General features: G+C 43.9%; 1 protein-coding gene across 1 annotated transcript in view; it reads right to left on the reverse strand.

The window, feature by feature from the left end:
* Nucleotides 1–20,873, reverse strand: part of CXCR5 (C-X-C motif chemokine receptor 5) — a gene marked incomplete at its 5' end in the record, with an annotated part of 29,162 nt that extends 8,289 nt beyond the window's left edge. Inside the window, 5 exons of the mRNA XM_082274690.1 lie at nt 1,530–1,553; nt 2,351–2,377; nt 3,270–3,296; nt 9,380–9,618; nt 20,813–20,873. Coding sequence (XP_082130816.1) covers nt 1,530–1,553; nt 2,351–2,377; nt 3,270–3,296; nt 9,380–9,618; nt 20,813–20,873 — 378 coding nt within the window. The remainder of the gene's footprint in view (nt 1–1,529; nt 1,554–2,350; nt 2,378–3,269; nt 3,297–9,379; nt 9,619–20,812) is intronic.
* Between the last annotated feature and the right edge of the window lie 435 nt (nt 20,874–21,308).

The following is a 21,308-nucleotide window of genomic DNA, read 5'->3' on the forward strand; positions in this document are numbered from 1 at the left end:
CCATAAAAAATAATGGAAACTCAGATGATTCGTTCCACAAGTCCTTCAGTTTATAGTCTATATACAAAGATTATAGCAATGTGATAGGTTGTGTCATCATAAAATGTCCATCCACAGATGGCGCCTCCACAAGGGAATTAGAAGCAAAATCCAGCAGGAGCTACAGAGTATAAAAGAGAAGAGAGGTGCCTCTAAGTGTAGCAGTATGGGGACATTTAATGAAGGTACAACATTTAGCAACTCACATGGTTGATGATTAAGAGGCACATCTAAGTATGCAGGCATCCGGGGTAAAGCTGTCCACATAGACCATTTTCTGAACCACTGGCTCTCACCGATGTCAGTCTGCAATTGTTATTGGGAAGACTACCCTGCAGTAGAGTGATCTGAAAGTGAGACTTTGAATCGCTCGATGAGCGCAGCGTCGAAAGGTGTGATGAAGATGGCAGTGTGGAGGATGGTCTATGTGGACAGCTTTTCCCCCGGATGCCTGCATACTTAGTTGTACCTGTTTTAATCATCAACCAAGTGAGCTGCTAAATATTGAACATTCATTAAATGTAACAATATCGCTACACTTAGAGGCGCCTCTCTTCTCTTTTATACCCAGTTGTGGCACGACGCTACTTGTATATCAAGACATCACTTGTATATCAAGTCAAAATTTATAAAAAAAATTTGCTTGTCTTGCAAAGCGCTCTCAAACCAAGTTACTCTCAAACCAAGGTTTTACTGTATCACATATACATAGGCATATATAAAGTGCTGAGTGCTGTTAATACCATTAACCACGTGAGTGATTCTGTGTTTGTGACAGTATATGGCGCCAGTGGGTCTCCACCTGTTACGCCGCTGCTTACCGCACTTGTAAAGTAGATCACTCAGTCCTCCTCGGTCACTTTAGTTCCAACAGACAGGACTCTTGTCCTGCATCCTGGTAAGCAGCCTTAAAGGTATACAAGGTACTCTTCCCTAACGCCACTGCAGGTTTAAAGCATACTCAAAGCATATTAATTGATAGTTTTCTGTATTTTGAATATTGCCCTTTAAGCTGCATAATGCATCATTTTAAATCCTGTGGGACTCTTCACTGGTTAGTTGCGTTATTAAAAGTCCTGTTTGCTACATTTTTGGTGTCTGTTTATTTTCAAAAAAAAAAATCTTGTCTATAGTGTTGGCCCAGGTGCACTTTAAAATGTTACCTTATTTTGGACACTGTTGGCTAAACCTTCCCAGACACACACACTTGATAGGGTGTTGGTTTATTAGAAACAATCAAATCTAGCAGAGTTTTCCATATAGTTCATTTAGCCACCAATTGTGTAAGATTATTGCCTTAAAATTGGGATGCAAATTGTTGTTATTAACAAAAAAAACCTACTAGATCAAAGTCCTAATTGATATATGGATAGCTGAAACAATTATTTATTATGCTGCTTTTTTACTTACTTGCAACATCACTTATTTAAGGTGACTTATGACAAACTCTGACAAGTACATTACAGTTATTATTTTCTGTGTATACTTACGGATGTTGTGTTTTCAGAGTAATCCTAAGAAACAGAAAATGGTAATGTTAGAGAAAATATGCTTCCTTTCATCTGTCTGTCTAAAAAAGTAAAGAGTTTATTATAAAAGTTCATACTAATGAAAATGTCATGCCATCTGATCTGTTTGCGTTCATAACCTATTTTAAACTTTTACACACACATGCTGAATTCTAATCCCCTGCTAGAAAATGATGGAATACCTGTATTGCTGCATACCCCACTTTAATAAGATGTTATCAAGATTTTTTTTTCCAAAAGCCCGCTAATGTTCTCTCTCTATACTGATGCTAATTTAAATGATAGTTTTATGTCACCTTGTTAATGATATACAGTCTACCAGGGAAGGCTTAGAGTAGATAGCCAGCCGAAACTATAATATGTGCAGCAGGTGCACTGGTGCAAAGCAGCATGTAGTGCGGGATTATCTGCCTGTGCCTGAAAATGGAAAAAAAAGTCCCTCCTCTCCACTCTCTGACCAACCATCCAATCAAAGGAAGTTAAAATATCAACATGAATGTTGATTCTGAAGGCCTCAAAGCAGATTTATTTGACCATGGCAACACATGATGGCTATCATGGTTGAAATATGTTTGGATAAAACTCTAGCATAAACATACACTACTGGAAGCAGCAAAACCAAGAGAAAAGCTATGAAAGGAAGAGAATAGGCTAATGGGAATAACACATTCATAGAAAAAAATATATATTAAAACATAAGTAAGTAATTCTGATAGTTTAGGCAGTGTTTAGGCCAGCAGAGAAGGCCTTGCTGGCCCTGATGGCCCACCACTGATACTTACAGTTCCAAGATTTATAAGAAATTCCTCCTAAGAAACAGAAAATAGTTATGTTAGAGAAAGGATGCTTCATTTCATCTGTCTGTCTAAAAAAGTAGAGAGTTTATTATAAAAGTTCATACTAATGAAAATGTCATGCCATCTGATCTGTTTGCGTCCATAACATATTTTAAACTTTTACACACACGTTGAATTCTAATTTCCTGCTAGAAAATGATGGGATACCTGTATTGCTGCATACCCCACTTTAATAAGATTTTATCAATATTTTTTTTCCCAAAAGCCTGCTAATGTCCTCTCTCTATACTGATTCTAATTTAAATGATAGTTTTATGTCACCTTGGGGAATGATATACAATCTGCCAGAGAATGCTTAGAGTAGATAGCCAGCCGGAAATATAATATGTGCAGCAGGTGCACTGGTGCAAAGCAGCATGTAGTGCGGGATTATCTGCCTGTGCCTGAAAATGGAAAAAAAGTCCCTCCTCTCCACTCTCTGACCAACCATCCAATCCAAGGAAGTTAAAATATCAATGTGAATGTAGGCCTGCTAGATGTCCCAGGTGTCGCCAACTCAATCTGATTGGTTGAAGCTACAGTCTCCTGGCCTTTTACTATACGCTACAGGCACCAGCACTGTTGATTCTGAAGGCCTCAAAGCAGATTTATTTGACCATGGCAACACATGATGGCTATCATGGTTGAAATATGTTTGGATAAAACTCTAGCATAAACATACACTACTGGAAGCAGCAAAACCAAGAGAAAATCTATGAAAGGAAGAGAATAGGCTAATGGAAATAACACATTCATAGAAAAAAATATATATTAAAACATTAGTCAGTAATTCCAATAGTTTAGGCAGTGTTTAGGCCAGCAGAGAAGGCCTTGCTGGCCCTGATGGCCTACCACTGATACTTACAGTTTCAGTATTTCCAAATAAGTCCTCCTAAGAAACAGAAAATTGTTATGTTAGAGAAAGGATGCTCCATTTGATCTGTCTGTCTAAAAAAGTACAGAGTTTATTACAAAAGTTCATGCTCATGAAAATGTCATGCCATTTGACCTGTTTGCATCCAGAACAATTTTTAAATTATACACACACATGTTGAGATCTAATTTCCTGCTAGAAATAGATGGGATACCTGTATTGCTGCCATCCCCACCTTAATAAGATTTTATCACATTTTTTTTTCCAAAAGCCTGTTAATGTCCTCTCTCTATACCTATAATAAATTGCTCAATAGATTTATGTTTCCTTGGGGAATGATATACAATTCACCAGGGAAAGCATACAGTAGACAACCAGCCAGAACTATAATTTGTGCAGGTGCACTAGTGCAGAGCAACATGCGGTACGGGATTATCTGCCTGTGCCCAAAAATGAAAAAAGTCCCTCCTCTCCACTCTCTGACCAACCATCCAATCAAAGGATGTGAAAATGTTGACATGAACGTATGCCTGCTAGATGGCCCCAGTGTCACCAACTCAAAATCTGATTGGTTAAAGTTACCGTCTCGTGGCCTTTTACTATAATCTACAGGCACCCGTACTGTTGATTCTGAAGACCTGAAGGCAGATTTATCAGACCCTGGCAACACTTGATGGTTGTCATGGGTGAAATATGATTGGATAAAAGCTCTAACATAAACATACACTACTGGAAGCAGCAAAACCAAGAGAAAATCTATGAAAGAAAGATAGACTATTGGGAATAACACATTCATGGAACACATAAATTAAAACGTAAGCCAGTGATTCTGATTTAGGCAGTGTTAAGGGCCAGTAGAGAAGGTCTTGCTGGCCCTTGATGGTCCACCATTGATAGTTACCAATACTACGTTTGCAAAGATGTCATCCTAAGAAACAGACATTTGCTATGTTAGAGAAAGGATGCTCCATTGGATCTGTGGCTACACAGGCTGGGAATGCACATGTACTGAAACACCCAGAGAAAACAGAATGGTGCAGAGAAGCAAATAACAAACTGAAGTGCAAAGACAAACGTGGAGGTGAAGGACAGAAGGAGTGCATGGAGTGACGAGAGCAGACAGAGAGACACAAGAAAGAAACTGGGGCATGCTGTAGCAGGGCTGGAAACAAACTGGGACACACTGGAAGCAAGGCTGGAAACAAGAGGGCACACACTGGGAGCAAGGCAGGAAACAAGCTGGGACACACTGGGAGCAAGGTTGGAGAAACAAGTGGGCACACACTGGGAGCACAGCAAGAAACAACCTGGGACACACTGGGAGCAAGGCTGCAAACAACTTGGGACACACTGGGAGCAAGGAAAGAAACAACCTGGGACACACTGGGAGCAAGGCTGGAAACAACCTGGGACACACTGGGAGCAAGGCTGGAAACAACCTGGGACACACTGGGAGCAAGGATGCACACAACCTGGTACACACTGGAAACACAGAAAGAAACTACCTGGGACACACTGGGAGCAAGGCTGGAAGCAAGTAGGCACACACTGGCAGCAAGGCAAGAAACACACTGGAAGCAAGTCGGGCCACACTAGGAGCAAGGATGGTGGTGCGCTGGCAAATATTTACACTGCATCATGTTTGTTCCAGTTTCTAGCTGGCGGTTGCTGCAGCACCCAATGTTTTAGAGCTTATTCCAGGATTGTGTGCGATGGAAATATGGATGGATACCTGGAACCAAGCTGGGGCACACTGGGAGCACGACTGAAAACAAGCTGGGACATACTGGGAGCAAAACTGGAACAAAGTCGGGAGAAATAGGAATGCTGGAGATCAGAAGAGGCTCAGGAATTCACTTGTAGAGCAGATAGTTGATCTGGCTGCTAGCATTGCTCAAACACAGAGCAATTTCCATGCTAGCCCTTTAAGACAGCGCCCTCGCTGTGATTGGCTGGAAGCATGCAGTTGCACACAGAGGGAAAACCCAGCAGTGGAGCATGAAACAGGTGCGGCAATACAAGAGGTGGCATTTTGTAATCTCATTCATAATGACATCACTTTTCTACAAAACTACTATACCAAAGTGCCGTAACATCAATACTTCCTGTTGGAAAGTTACTTTCAACTGCTTATGGAATATATTTACAGTCACAGTCACAACACAGAAAATCCCCATTATTGTCTGCTCTGCCAGCCATGTAAAAATGAAAGAACAGAGAGTAAGCTTGTGATCCTAGGCATGGGAGTGTGCACAGCCGCAGATGTACTGTATACTGGTATGGGATCAGAGTTCAATTCTTTTCATGGGGCAGTGGGTGAGAGCAAATAAAGTCACCTGGCAGATTGGGAAAGATTTATCCATCATCTGGTACCTTTAGATCTACCTTTTCTAAGTTGAATCCAAGTTTGAGAGACCCGAGTCCCCATCTCTACTCGGTATTCTGTCTGTTGTTTTGGACATGAGGGCAAATGCTGTGTAATATCTTTTATTGAGAGAATGTGCCATGTGACAAAACCCCACAAAACAAGAAGACTACTTAGTAAGCAGGATGTCAAAATGGAACAACTTTCATTAGTTTAATAATATCTGGGTGGTTTTGGCTTGACTGGGTCCAATGATCTTCACCAGGTTTTTGCTGATCTCTATTACTGGGGATCAAACCATTTCAGAATTTATCTCTTCTGATTGGTGATTGGCTTTGTTTTTCCAAATAGACTGTGCACTCAAACAAGATATCTTTACCAGCAGACTTGGAATATTTTTATGACTGATTCCCCAGGCAGTTATCTATTCTGAGCTGTTATTTTAGATGTTTTTTTAGCCCATAAACGATCTTACTATAGCAATTGCACCTGGAATGTGCCATTGAAAAATCATATAGCTGCATGTAAGGGTGAATAAAGAACTACCGTATATATGAAATTGATGTATTTCTGTCACAAACTATTTTTAATTTTTTAGAGAATTATTCTTTTTTATTCTATCTGATTTCAGGTACCAAGCATGTCATCAAGTTTATATTATTGGAAACATGGATACCATTTCTGAGTAAGCAGTATCAGGGTTCATGCACACAGGTAAGTTCAGCATCTAGAAAATACATCAGATGCACATGTGTGGGTGAACACTTATGAAATGAAACATTGGCATCTACAAGAGCACGGCCGCATACAGCCATTCACTTGAATGGCAGGCTATACGCAGCCCGCGTGGTTCCACAGGAGCAGAAAAGCACTAGGGAATTTCTCTAGGCATTTACAATGCCTGAAAAAGCCTTGTCTGCATGAACCCTTAGAAGCCTTTCAAATCTGATATTGTTACACAATATTGTAAAGAACACCTACATTATACAGCTGGGTCTAAAAAAGTCACAGGGAGGGCAAAGGTTGGGCTCCCTGCAGCTGATGTTTTCTGAAGGACCCACTTACAAACCTCTGCGTCCCCATGTGGACAAGGCCACCATGATAGAAGAGAAGGGCTGTGCTTCTTCATGTCAGAACCCCCCCCCCCCCCCCCCCCCAATGACTAATGGTATGATGAACTAATGCATAGTGGTGGGAAGAATCAATAAGCAACAGGAAAACTAGAGCTACGCAGAATGAATGAAGTAGACACATGAAGCTCCTTGCACTGCAGGTCCCTCAGCACAGCTTGTTCTTCTACAAGTCTTCAGAGGAACAATGAACAGAACAGCAGATAAAGATGTGCACAACAGAAAAACTCATTTCACTTAATTTCGGATTCAGTCGTTAAGTTAATCATTTGGTTTCGTCATATTCACTATGTTAGAATTATTCATTTTTAGATGTTGTTTCGTAAATTCATTGTTTCAAATCGATTTGTATTTTCGGAGGTTATTTCGGAAGATTCAGATTCATTGGTTATGTTATGATTCAGAGATTCTGATGGATACACTTTCATTCAACCCAAACACAAAAATAGGGATCATCTTGGCCCCCTTTTTATACTTTACTGTAACTACACTGCTCAAAAAATGAAAGGAACACTTTAAAAACACATCAGATCTCAATGGGGAAAAATATCATGCTGGATATCTATAGTGGTATGGACTGGGTAATGTGCTAGGAACGAAAAGATGCCACATCCTTTGATGGAAATGCCAATTATCAACCTACAGAGGGCTAAATTCAAAGACATCCTGAAAATCAAAGTTAAAAAATTATGCAGCAGGCTAGTCCATTTTGCTAAAATTTCATTGCAGCAACTCAAAAGTAGTTTGTATGCCCCCCCCCCACCCCATGTGCCCCCCACGTGCTTGTATGCATGCCTGACAACATTAGGGCATGCTCCTAATGAGATGATGAATGGTCTTTTCTTCATGTGTTAAAATGTATCTTGTAACGATTGTCAAACTTTAAACTGTACACATTGTAAGCTTTTAATACCTCTTTATATTTGAAAGATATCCATATCTGTAAATCAGATTGAAAAGGAAATAAAACATTTGGCAGCCATGCCAGAGCAGCTGCACAGCCCCCAACACAAACTGAGGAAGATTTATTAAAGCTGGTGCAGGTGTGCATAGTAACCAATCAGCTTTTAACTTTAGCTTGTTCGTTTAAGGCCCTTTTCACACTTGTGCGACCTAAAAGTCACGCGGTTTTGCACAATTTTGACTGGACTTGAAGCAATGCCTGTGTAATCTTGAGGTCTATAGACCTCAAAACACATCAAAGACAAGCCAAAGTAGTGCATGGACTACTTTGAAGTCGCTTTTACTTGAAGTCACACAGATATTACCGGTAGTCTTGGAAATCATAGAGTACGACTTGTCATGCGACCCTGCAGTCCCAAATCGCAGAAAAGTCTAACAAGTGTGAAAGGGGCCTTAAGGAGTTGTAAAGTCAGAAGGTTTTTTTATCTTAATGAGTTAAGATAAAAAGCCTTCTGTGTGTAGCAGCCGCCCCCAATATTTATCTGAGCCCCATCTCTGTCCAGCGATGTCCACGAGTCCCTCAGCCGCCTGGGACTATCCCTCCTGATTGGCTGAGACACAGCAGCAGCACCATTGGCTGTCAATCAAAGTCAGTTAGCCAATCAGGAGAGGGGAAGAGGGGGGGGGTGGAATGGCAGCTCCGTATCTGAATGGACACCCCGAGCTGCATCTCGGCTCGGGTGCCCCCATAGCAAGCTGCTTGCTTTGGGGGCACTCGATAGGAGGGAGGGCCAGGAGCAGCAAAGAGGGACCCGAGAAGAGAAGGATTGTGGCTGCCCAGTGTAAATCCACTACACAGAGGAGGTAAGTATACAATGTATGGTGCAAAAGTATACCTGCGCTGCTAACAAAGCAAACTCAAAAATAGATCTCAATAAATATAGTGTATAAATAATCTGTGTAAAGTGCTAGTGCTCAACTTGAAATACTCATTTCTATATCATAAATCACAATCAATATATATCAATCAATATAAAAATTCAATAAATACAAATTTTATACACGTGAAAATAATAAATGTGAATAAAGTCTTTCAATAAAAGACGTGCTTAAATAGTGACAGTCTTATTGCAAAACATGAGTCCAAAGTGCTGCGTGCTCGTAAAATAAGTGCCGGTGCTCTCTCTACACGGGTAGGTGCTCCCCTCCTGGACCCCTACTCACCAGAAGCCAAATAATACACCGCTTTCAGAATATCCTTAAATAGGACAAGCCTTCTTGGACCATCAACTCAAACAGCTTTCTTGTAGATCATATCATCCAGGTATTGCTCAAAAAAATGGAAAGAGATGCTGGCATCGTGAAGTATGTAACCACTTTATTCGATGCACACAATACAAGATACACTTACAATATGGCAAAGGTTAAACGCCTAAAAAAGTCATCCCACGGGTTGCCAATCCAAACGGCTATACTCACTCCCCGTGTCCCCGTATGTCGGAAGGTGGATGTAGTCGGGCGTAGTACGTACTCGGACGAACGGCTTGACGCGTTTCGCTCCGCACACAGAGCGTTATCAAACAATGTTTTTGTTTTTTTTTTTCTTTTTAAATACGAGACTTTACAATTACTTTAAGCTTTGACAATAGAAGCTGATTGGTTACTATGTAAATTTCCTCCACTGTCTATAACCTCCAACCTACACCATGGACTTGCCTCATTTTGCTTTCATCTCCAAATAAATTTTTTCTACACCCCATTCCATCTATCCTGTTTAAAAATCTGTCCAGCTCCAAGCAGCAAGCATTCTTGGATTTCAACATGGCACCAATCAAGGACCCATTTAAGATGCAAATCTTATGAAAGTGCAGCCTTTTCTCAGTTGCATGAGAACCTGGGTCAGGAGCACTTTCATCAGAGCCACAAGGAAAATGAGTAACATCTGTTTTAGTATAAATGAAATAGTTTAAAATTGCTAATTAGAAAATTCCTAATCCTGATTGGAGCCCAGAGTTGCTCTTAGAATAACACTTAGGAAAAATACATTCTACAAAGTATACTAAACATAATTTACCTTACTGAAGCTTATTATATTGTCAATGTCTTCCATTTTCAATATATTCTCTATAGTCGCTTCTGTCGTAGCGTTAACCCACATTCGCAGATGATACTGACTGCACCTGTCGCTAAAGTACAATACACAAAACAGACTCACAGCTTGCTCTTAACCACTGTAACCAGCCCCTACTGTAGGCAAATCAGGTAGCTGCAAAAATACTATATGTGAATTGCTTACAAAGAAAGAAAAAAAAAACTGAGTATAACATTCACCAGCATCCTGAATGAAACAACACTCATTGTCTAGTATCTGTACATACCTTCCTCCTTTTCCTTTCGCAATATATATATATATATATATATATTTATGTTTTACGAGAAACAAAAAGTGCAAATATTGATGTGGATCAGAGGGCAGTAAAAAAGCAGTAAGTCACATTAGTATTATATCTCTGAACATAAACAGTATATGCACCAATTAGACCAGATAAAGCAGATACAATGTTTCTAGAGAACTAACCACAATAGTGGTTGACTTCTATTTAATTTCCCCACTTTACAACTTTGGAGCATAGAGCTCCACCAATCAACGGTCAGCATACTGTTCTGCGGTTTACTCCATATCATCAAATAGAGAACCTGCTGTGATCCATTGCTACTGCATGTAGTCAGTTGGAATGCGGGCAAATACTGCAGAGTAAAAGAAGGAAAAGAAGAGGAACTAGGGGTTCCACTTCTTTTAAAATCTAGTGTATTTGTCCTGAAAGATGCTAGCCAACTTCTCATGTAACATTATCCAGGAAATGTTGTTCTTCATTTCAGCTGTATGGATTACAATAGATTTCCATGCTTTTGCAATGGTAATTTTACCTGCCAAGAAGACATAAAATACAAGAGTTTGGATATATCCGGGGGTGCTGATTCATTCAGAAGAGCGATTTTGGCAGTTTTTGGTACATTTACAGTGCCTTGCGAAAGTATTCGGCCCCCTTGAACTTTTCAACCTTTTGCCACATTTCAGGCTTCAAACATAAAGATATAAAACTGTAATTTTTTTTTTTTTTGAAGAATCAACAACAAGTGGGACACAATCATGAAGTGGAACGAAATTTATTGGATATTTCAAACTTTTTTAACAAATAAAAAACTGAAAAATTGGGTGTGCAAAATTATTCAGCCCCCTTAAGTTAATAGTTTGTAGTGCCACCTTTTGCTGCGATTACAGCTGTAAGTCGCTTGGGGTATGTCTCTATCTATCAGTTTTGCACATCGAGAGACTGACATTTTTGCCCATTCCTCCTTGCAAAACAGCTCAAGCTCAGTGAGGTTGGATGGAGAGTGTTTGTGAACAGCAGTTTTCAGTTCTTTCCACAGATTCTCGATTAGATTCAGGTCTGGACTTTGACTTGGCCATTCTAACACCTGGATATGCTTATTTGTGAACCATTCCATTGTAGATTTTGCTTTATGTTTTGGATCATTGTCTTGTTGGAAGACAAATCTCCGTTTATTAAATAAAAAACTAAAAAAAAATTGGGCGTGCAAAATTATTCAGCCCCCTTAAGTTAATACTTTGTAGCGCCACCTTTTGCTGCGATTATAGCTGTAAGTCGCTTGGGGTATGTGTCTATCAGTTTTGCACATCGAGAGACTGTCCCACTTGTTGTTGATTCTTCAAAAAACATTACAGTTTTATATCTTTATGTTTGAAGCCTGAAATGTGGCAAAAGGTCGAAAAGTTCAAGGGGGCCTGAATACTTTCGCAAGGCACTGTATATTAGTCATTTAATGAATCATAGTCAACAAGTCCACCAGGTGTGATACATAGTGTTTCATTTACTAAAGGCAAATTCACTCTGCACTACAAGTGCATTTGGAAGTACAGTCCCTGTAGACCTGAGGGGGACAGGCAAGGACAATAAAGAATAACATTTTTGCTTGCACATGATTGAATGATAGGAATCAGAAGAGCTTACCCTCATTTCAGATCCCTGCCTCCCTTGGATTGCGGCCGTGGGCCTTTAACTTTTTATTGAGTTCCTGCTCTTGCTGCGTGCTGCTGTCGCTGGGGTGCTCTGCCACATCTGCATGCGTGTTCTTGGCCACTGCTTCTTTCAATCCACTGGGATGGATATAGCAATATGTTGATTTTATAACATGCTGGCTATTTTGTGACTCTTTGCATCATAAGTGTTGTCTTTGATTATACTACTCATACACCCCCGAAGAAGAATTTAAAATCCAGAAACGCGTCAGATGTGCAGCTATGTTGTATTATGAGTAAAATGTTCATATACATTCTATATATGCATTAATGTCTGTACACACAGTGGCAACTATGATGGAGTCTTTTTAGGGCTAGACACCCCTATTTGTATGTTTTACACTTTTTTGTAACAATAAATATATAATCAATTTACATTTTTGTACTACATATAATTTATTGGGTTATTTTTAACCAATAGGATAAAGGCCAATAAAGTCCCATTAGGGGGGGTTCCTTCTCCCTTTTCTCTGTTGTACCAGGGATGTGGGTCTTATCCGGCATTTCCTCCTTTCTCTAGCCGTTACTGTTTTTCATTTCAGATCTTCCCCTCAGATCTACAGAGACTGCACTTCCAAGTGCACTTAAGTAAATCAACCCCATAGTGCCATCCTGTCCACAGCCTCTGAAACAATAAGAGGATGCATTGGGATCCATCTTAGCAAGCCTGGATGGAACCAGAAACCAGTGTAAGATAACTTTGTAATTTGCTTCTATTAAAGTTGTTTTAAATATCCCATAACATAGTATATCTTAGTTGTCCAGGAGGACCAATCTTTCCCAGATATTTTGGTTCCTAAATCCACTTCCAACACCAATTGGTGGGGTAACATGTCTGATGTTGAAAAGTTGGCATAGTGCTGAGATGCCTTCCCTTGGACCTGCATATTGCATACATCTATTTTCAAACAGAGTTTTTGTTGTGATTGTTTGATTAAGCATAAGAAACTGAGTATTTGGTGCATGTGAAACACTTCGGAAGGGGCATCTTAAGAGTTTGAAGGAAATATTATGGTGATCTGACTGGGTCCTTTGTGGACTACAAAGTGTCCTATCCCATATAATCATTTATTTATCCACCAAAAGAATTGGTGAATGGAGAGGCCTGGAGAAAATGCCATTGAGTCCAGGATTAAACGCCGGATTGTTAAAAAGGGGGCAACTGGTGTGTGTGGGGATTTAGGAGGAGATGTTTTACATACCCTATCTTAAAGATGTTAAAAAGTTGGATAAAGTGGGGCATAATATAGCCTTATGATTCTTTGATGGTATCCACATAAGGAGGTCTATTGGGTGTGGGGCACTTGCTTGAGATTCCAGCTTGACTAAGTCCAGTCTATAATTGGTAGAGCAAGCTGGATCAGTTGTGCTGCTTTGTAATATATCAGGAGATATGGGACTCCCAGACCTCCAGAAATTTTGGGAGCATATAAAGTCTTACAGGTCTTACGGGTCACCCTACACCCTTTATATTCTGAAAACTGAAACTGGTAAGGTGTGGAAGTAATATACAGTACACTGCGAAAGTATTCGGCCCCCTTGAACTTTTCGACCTTTTGCCACATTTCAGGCTTCAAACATAAAGATATAAAACTGTATTTTTTTTTGAAGAATCAACAACAAGTGGGACACAATCATGAAGTGGAACGAAATTTATTGGATATTTCAAACTTTTTTAACAAATAAAAAACTGAAAAATTGGGCGTGCAAAATTATTCAGCCCCCTTAAGTTAATACTTTGTAGCGCCACCTTTTGCTGCGATTACAGCTGTAAGTCGCTTGGGGTATGTCTCTATCTATCAGTTTTGCACATCGAGAGACTGACATTTTTGCCCATTCCTCCTTGCAAAACAGCTCAAGCTCAGTGAGGTTGGATGGAGAGCGTTTGTGAACAGCAGTTTTCAGTTCTTTCCACAGATTCTCGATTGGATTCAGGTCTGGACTTTGACTTGGCCATTCTAACACCTGGATATGCTTATTTGTGAACCATTCCATTGTAGATTTTGCTTTATGTTTTGGATCATTGTCTTGTTGGAAGACATATCTCCGTCCCAGTCTCAGGTCTTTTGCAGACTCCATCAGGTTTTCTTCCAGAATGGTCCTGTATTTGGCTCCATCCATCTTCCCATCAATTTTAACCATCTTCCCTGTCCCTGCTGAAGAAAAGCAGGCCTAAACCATGATGCTGCCACCACCATGTTTGACAGTGGGGATGGTGTGTTCAGGGTGATGAGCTGTGTTGCTTTTACGCCAAACATAACGTTTTGCATTGTTGCCAAAAAGTTCGATTTTGGTTTCATCTGACCAGAGCACCTTCTTCCACATGTTTGGTGTGTCTCCCAGGTGGCTTGTGGCAAACTTTAAACGACACTTTTTATGGATATCTTTAATAAATGGCTTTCTTCTTGTCACTCTTCCATAAAGGCCAGATTTGTGCAGTATACGACTGATTGTTGCCCTATGGACAGAGTCTCCCACCTCAGCTGTAGATCTCTGCAGTTCATCCAGAGTGATCATGGGCCTCTTGGCTGCATCTCTGATCAGTCTTCTCCTTGTATGAGCTGAAAGTTTAGAGGGACGGCCAGGTCTTTGTAGATTTGCAGTGGTCTGATACTCCTTCCATTTCAATATTATCGCTTGCACAGTGCTCCTTGGGATGTTTAAAGCTTGGGAAATCTTTTTGTATCCAAATCCGGCTTTAAACTTCTCCACAACAGTATTTTGGACCTGCCTGGTGTGTTCCTTGTTCTTCATGATGCTCTCTGCGCTTTAAACGGACCTCTGAGACTATCACAGTGCAGGTGCATTTATACGGAGACTTGATTACACACAGGTGGATTCTATTTATCGTCATTTAGGTCAACATTGGATCATTCAGAGATCCTCACTGAACTTCTGGAGAGAGTTTACTGCACTGAAAGTAAAGGGGCTGAATAATTTTGCACGCCCAATTTTTCAGTTTTTTATTTGTTAACAAAGTTTGAAATATCAAATAAATTTCGTTCCACTTCATGATTGTGTCCCACTTGTTGTTGATTCTTCAAAAAAAAAATACAGTTTTATATCTTTATGTTTGAAGCCTGAAATGTGGCTAAAAGTTTGAAAAGTTCAAGGGGGCCGAATACTTTCGCAATGCACTGTAAAACATTCTTGGTAGCAGTCATTTCTATCACAGCTATTCTACCTATCCAAGAGAGGTAATATGCAAATTATATTGTTAGGTCCTCCTCTAGTGTGGCGTAGAGGATGGAGGTAATTTTCCATATATAAAGATGACATTCCCAAGTTCAGTTTAATAGTCAAAAGTTTAAACGGGTTTGGTAGGGTTGTAATGTGTCCTTTTTTTAAAATTCTTCATTTTTTTGTTTTGTTTTACTGTCAGCGGTCATATTGGTTTTTCGAGCCATTGGAGAGAGTGACCCCTTACTGCTGATACTGCTAATACAACTATGCTTGAGTGATCTCCTATAATTTAGAGGTTCATTTATTCTTGTAAGGAGTGTATATAAATAGTGGCGGGACATTTCTAACTCTCAGTGGCTGAAATTTTTCCATCACATCAAGTGTATGAATATTCATCAATTTGGGACTTTTTTTTTATATAATCTTTATTTAAGTAAATTTTTCAATACACAGAAAAGGCAAAAAGAAACAACAACCATAAAGGTAAAGAAGCAATGCAACAGAACATGGTAGGAGCAAAAGGAAGAATACCAGTCGACATACAAGCTGGCTTGTGGGTGAACAGTCTGGTACAAATAGATGCTTAGCTAGGTGCATCCAGTGGCAACAAGACATTCATCCCAGCTCTGATATGTGACCCACCGCCCGCCTATCTCAACCCATTGTGCTAGCTATCAAGGGAGTCTGACAAAAGGGGAGAGCGGGGGGGGGGGGGACTGACCCTGTGCTCCAAACAAAGAAAGAGATGGGGAGGAAGAAAAGAAGAGGAGAAGAGAAGAGGAGGGAAGGGGGAAAGTAACAGGGGAACGGTAATGTGGGGCAAAGAATCCCCTAAGAGGGGAGGGAAAGGGAAGCCTAAAGGGAGTGGGGGGTTGGTAGGGGTGACTTTGGTAAGTCGTCATTCCAGGAACTCAATCATAAAACACTCAAGGGTTTAACTATGAAGATCCTGAGGCAGTATAGTGTGTCCATGTTGCCCATTTTGTGTAAAATTTGCCATAATGGTTCCGACATCTAGCCATCCATTCCTCCGCATCCATGACACCATCCTAACCCACGACTCACGGGTTGGCACCACCCTCTGTTTCCAGTAAATCAGCACCAGGTGGCGAGCCGCATTCAGGAGATGTGGCAGGACGCTTTTCTTGTATCTGCTAAGAGGAATGGGTGGGAGATGGAGCAGGAAATGCCGCGGGTCGTCTGAGATGTCCACATCCAGGATCGCCAAGATCTGCGCCCGGATATCCAGTCAGAAGGGAAGCAGGAACGGGCACCCCCACCACACATGCAAGTAGGAGCCCCGGTCCCCACAGCCTCGAGGGGACCCTGTACCAGCGAGTCAGCAGCTTGTACCCATTCTCCTGCATCCTGGTGTCCACCATGCTAGAATGGGTCAGCTGAAACATGTGATCCAACTGCTGATCCGTGAAGGTGCATGTAGGTCTCTCTCTCACTCCTGTGTGAACAGAGGCCACGGCGCGAAATCTCCAGAAAGGAGAAGCTGGTAAAGCAGCGCAATGGAGTGGGGTAGCGGGTCTTTAGATATACAAAGTTTCTCGTATGATGTCATCAGAGTTGGAGAGCGCACCTTGCCTAGGAGGGGTGCAAAAAATGGGTGAGCTGATTATACCTCCAGAAGTCCATGGGGAATCGTCCATATCGTTCCCTGAGTGCGGTCAGTGGCACAAAGGACCCCTCTTAGACAAACCGGCCACTGCGTATCTCCCCACCCAGCGCCCACGTCCCGAAGAAGGACATGTCCTCTCCGGGGGGAAACCATTGGAACCCCCCCAAGGGCGATAGTGGGGAGACTCGAGTGGATAGCTGGAGTCTCTTATTGACCTCATCCCATACCTGCAGGGTGTGTACGGTGGCAGGGGACACCAGTGGGGAAAGTCCCCTGTGTGACCCGACCAGCCATGGGGCATGAGACAGATTTCTGCCCGCCATAAATTTCTCCATGGGGACCCAGAGTTTGCCCCGGACATGGTGGTGCCCAGTGGTGTCACTAGTGGGGTGTGGGGGGTGCGGACTGCAACCGGGTGACACCCGCCAGAGGGGTGACACGATCTGTGGGCAGCGACACCGCATCTCTATACTGATTTGCGTCTCTCGCCGGCTGTCTCTGGCTCACACAGCAGGGTGGACTGAAGCCGCCTCCCCCTCCTAGCGGTTTACATCTACACAGGAGAAGGGACACCGCTGTGCATGTTCCGCAATAATCTGAGGTATGTAAATTGTAATGTAGATGGACAGAGCAGGGAGACAGTGACCAGGAAGGGGGGCAAGTTAAAAAAAAAGGTGGGGGAGGGATTAGGAAGGTTTAAGATGACATGTACTGGGGGGGGAGAGGAAAGTTCTATACTAGAAATGGGGGTTGGATTTGAAATCCAACCCTCCAAAAGGGCACAAGCCCTCTCCCCTCACATAGCGCCCCTCCCCAAGCACATATCCAGACCCTCATCTCCCTACTAGCACAAGTGGAGAGGTGGGTCTGCACTGGAGGGGGGTCTATACTGATGAAAGGGGGTCTGCACTGACGGGAGGGGGGTCTGTACTGATGGAGAAGGGTCTATACTGAGGGCGGGGTCTATACTGATGGAGAGGGGTCTGTATTGAGGGAGGGGGTTCTGTACTGATGGAGGAGGGTGTTTACTGATGGAAGGGGGGGTCTATACTGATGGAAGGGTGGTACTATACTGAGGGGGGGGGGTCTGCACTGATGGAGTGGGGTCTGTACTGAGGGGGGTCTATACTGATGGAGGGGGTTCTATACTGTGGGAGGGGTTCTGTACTTAGTGGGGGGGTCTATACTGAGGGAAGTCTGTACTGATGGAGGGGGATCTGCACTGAGGGGGGTCTGTACTGAGGGGAGGGGGGGTTCTTTTGATAGTGAGGGGTCTGTACTGATGGAAGCGGGAGTCTATACTGAGGGGGGGATCTGCACTGATGGATGGGGGTCTGCACTAATGAAGGGTGTGCACTGAGGGGGTGTCTATGCTGATGGTAGGGGGTCCATACTGATGAAGGGGGGATCTGCACTGATGGAGAGGGGTCTGTACTAAGGGAGAGGGGTCTATAGTGTGGGAGGGGGTCTCTACTTAGTGAGGGTGATCTGTACTTAGGGAGGGGGATCTATACCGTGGGAGGGGTCTGTACTTAGTGAGGGGGGTCTGTACTGAGGGAGGGGGGGGTCTGTACTTAGTGGAGGGGGGTTCTGTTCTGAGGGGGGACTATAGTTGGTGAAGGGGGGGTGACACAATGTTTTTTCTGCACCGGGTGACACCAACCCTAGTGACGCCACTGTTGGTGCCAATCAAGAATCCACTGTAAGGTGACCGCCTCATAGTATTTCCGGACCACCGGAATCCCCAGGCCACCCGTACGCTTAGAACATTGCATGAGCCGGAAGGCCAGGCGAGGTTCCTTACCATTCCAGATGAAGCGGATGAACAGGCTGTTGAGGCTCGAGAAGAAGGATCTAGGTAGATGGACAGGCAACAACTGTAGAAGGAACAAGATCCGTGGCAGGATATTCATCTTTAACAAATTTACCCTGCCAATCCATGTTGCTGATAAGTTAGTCCAGTCAGCGAGGTCCTTGCGGATCGTCATCAGTAGGGGCATATAATTCAAATGTAAAAACGTCTGCCGCACAATCAGGTAAGAAGACCCCTAAATATTTAAGTTTAGAGTGGCACCAGGTGAACGGAAAGGAGGAACGTACCGAGTCTCCCATCTCCCACGGAATATTAAGGGGCAGAATTTCCGACTTGTCGAAATTGATCTTGAAGTTCGAGAGTATATGAAATTCCCGAAGCTCTGACATGAGGACAGGTAAGGACATCAGGGGCCTGGTCACATAGAACAGTACATATTCTGCGTATGCCGATAGCTTGTGTTCGGTAGGGCCCACGGTGACTCCCCCAATGTCTGGGTTCGCCCTGACCCTGGCCAGCAAAGGTTCCAGAGTCAGTGCGAAAATAAGCGGAGAGAGGGGGCACCCCTGGCGTGTGCCATTGCGAATCGGGAAAGGTGTGGATAAGAATCCCCCTGCCTTCACCCTAGCTTCTGGGGAAGCGTACAGCGCTGCCAACCAGCCAGACATGTGGGGGCCAAGGCCCAGGCGTCCCAACACCATCTCCATGTATACCCAATCCACCCTGTCAAATGCTTTTTCAGCGTCCGTGGACAGCAGGAGACAGGGTGGATGGGTCGGCTGGGATCCAACCCAATGGATAATCTGCAGAGCTCTGTTAGGATTGTCCCGTGCCTCCCTGCCCGCAATAAATCCTGTTTGATCGGGATATACCACCGACGGCTGGAGTGGTTTCAACCTATCGGCCAGAATCTTGGCCAGGATTTTGATGTCCGTATTAAGAAGGGATATTGGCCGGTAGCTGCTGGGCAGAGTGAGGTAGTCGCCAGGGCATTAAAATAGGTACACATCGGGGACAGGAGGGAGGAGCTGACTTTAATGTAATACGCGTTTGTGAACCTGTCAGGGCCCGGGCTCTTACCCTTCGGCAGAGCCTTAAGCGCTGCCGCCAATTCGGCCTCGGTTATGGGCTTTTCTAGGGACTTCACCGCCCGTCCAGCAAATTGCAGGACAGCGGTCTCCTCCAGGTAAGCTAGGATGCGTTCCTGTTTGGCCGCCAGCGCAGCCAGCGACAAAGGCTCCGCCAAGTTTTAAAGGTGGGTAAAATATTACCTGAATGCCTCCGCGATGCAGGAGGGATGTTGCGTAATGGAGCCCCGGGCAGTCTGAATTTTAGGGATTCAGGTGGCCGCTCACTGTCTCCGCAGTGCCCATGCCAGCATGCGTCCGCATTTATTGCCGAACTCATAGAACTTGTGAGAGAGGTAACGGAGGCACCCCCGTATCTGGGCCTCGAGCAACGTCGACAATTCTTTGCAAATAGATTGGAGGCTAAGGAGGGCCTCATCTGATAGTGAACGCTTATGGGTAAGTTCCACGCCACGTAGCCTATCCAGAAGCTGCTTAAGCTCCACCGTTCGTTCCCTGTTTAGACGAGCCCCTTGCGAAATGAGCTCAATACGCACCACTGCATTGTGGCCCTCCCATATGGAAGATGGCGCTACGTCATCCCCGGTATTTTCCCTGAAATAGTTCTCTAAAGTTTCCGTCACCCTCTGAACCACTACGGCATCATCCAGGAGGTTTTAATTTAATCGCCACGTCCATTCTCTATCTGCCCTGGTCAGGGGGGCAAGTGTGAGGGTCACAGGGGCATGATCGGAGATAGTGCGAGACCCTATGTCCGCTCCCAGTAGGGAGTCTAGGTTGGTCTGGTCGGTAAGGAGCATATCAATGCGAGTGTACGAGTTATGTGTAGCAGAGAAATAGCTGTAGTCACGTAGGGATGGATGGAGGAGCCGCCAGCAATCCACCAGGCCTGAAGCATGCAGCAGCTTCATGAAGTGCCTGTGGGCCGTGGAGGAATGAGCCGAGCGTCCCGCTGAGGTGTCCATGCGGGGGTCAACACAAAAATTGAAGTTCCCACCCAGTACCAGTAGTCCCTCTCGGAACGTGGAGAGTGCGTCTAAGGTTGATTCTAGGAAGGGCAGCTGGCCCGAGTTAGGGGCGTAGACAGAGGCAAGGGTCAAGGTCCTACCATATAATGTCCCCTTGAGGAAAACGTGGGCACGAAGGGGCAGTTCTTATGAATTGCTATAGCAACCCCTCCCGAGTTTGAGCGGGGGGGAATTGCTAACAAACCACTGATTGTAAAGGTGTGTGGGGGGTCTAGGCATGGATTGGGAGCGGAAATGAGTCTCCTGCAAGAATATTACCTGTGCGCCTGACCCTCGCACCCGAGCCACAACTTACCACGTTTGAATGGAGAGCCGTGACCCTGGACGTTGTGTGACAGAAACTTCGACGATGCCATGGCTAGTCATCAGTCCCAGAAGAACTCCTGTGGTGAGCAGGAGAGAGACCCACCGACACCACCGGACACCCGACTGGGCACCCTGTAGAATGAAAATGAAGTTGACCTTACCCCCAGCCATCACCAAGGACAATAGAACAATAACCAGTAGAACATATAAACCATGAAAAGAAACAAAATAAGAAAAAGGCCGAGAGGAGCCGCAGACCCATCCGCAGCCCCAAATGTGCCCAGGACAGGCTGGGGCAGTCCCCTCCCCCCACTCCCCGGGTAGGGCAGAGGGAGAAGGGGGGTGCCCCCGCCTGCCAGCGGCCTGCCCCCGAAAAAGGCAGCATGGGGTGCCCGGCCCTAACACCCCTGTGATTGAAGGACCCCGCTGAGGTCCTCAAGGAGCCCTCCAGGGAAGTACACTCGGAAAGCCACTGTAGGTCCGTC

The sequence above is a fragment of the Pelophylax lessonae genome (assembly GCF_965119305.1).
Source record: "Pelophylax lessonae genome assembly, chromosome: 12".
Taxonomy (NCBI): Eukaryota; Metazoa; Chordata; class Amphibia; order Anura; family Ranidae; genus Pelophylax; species Pelophylax lessonae.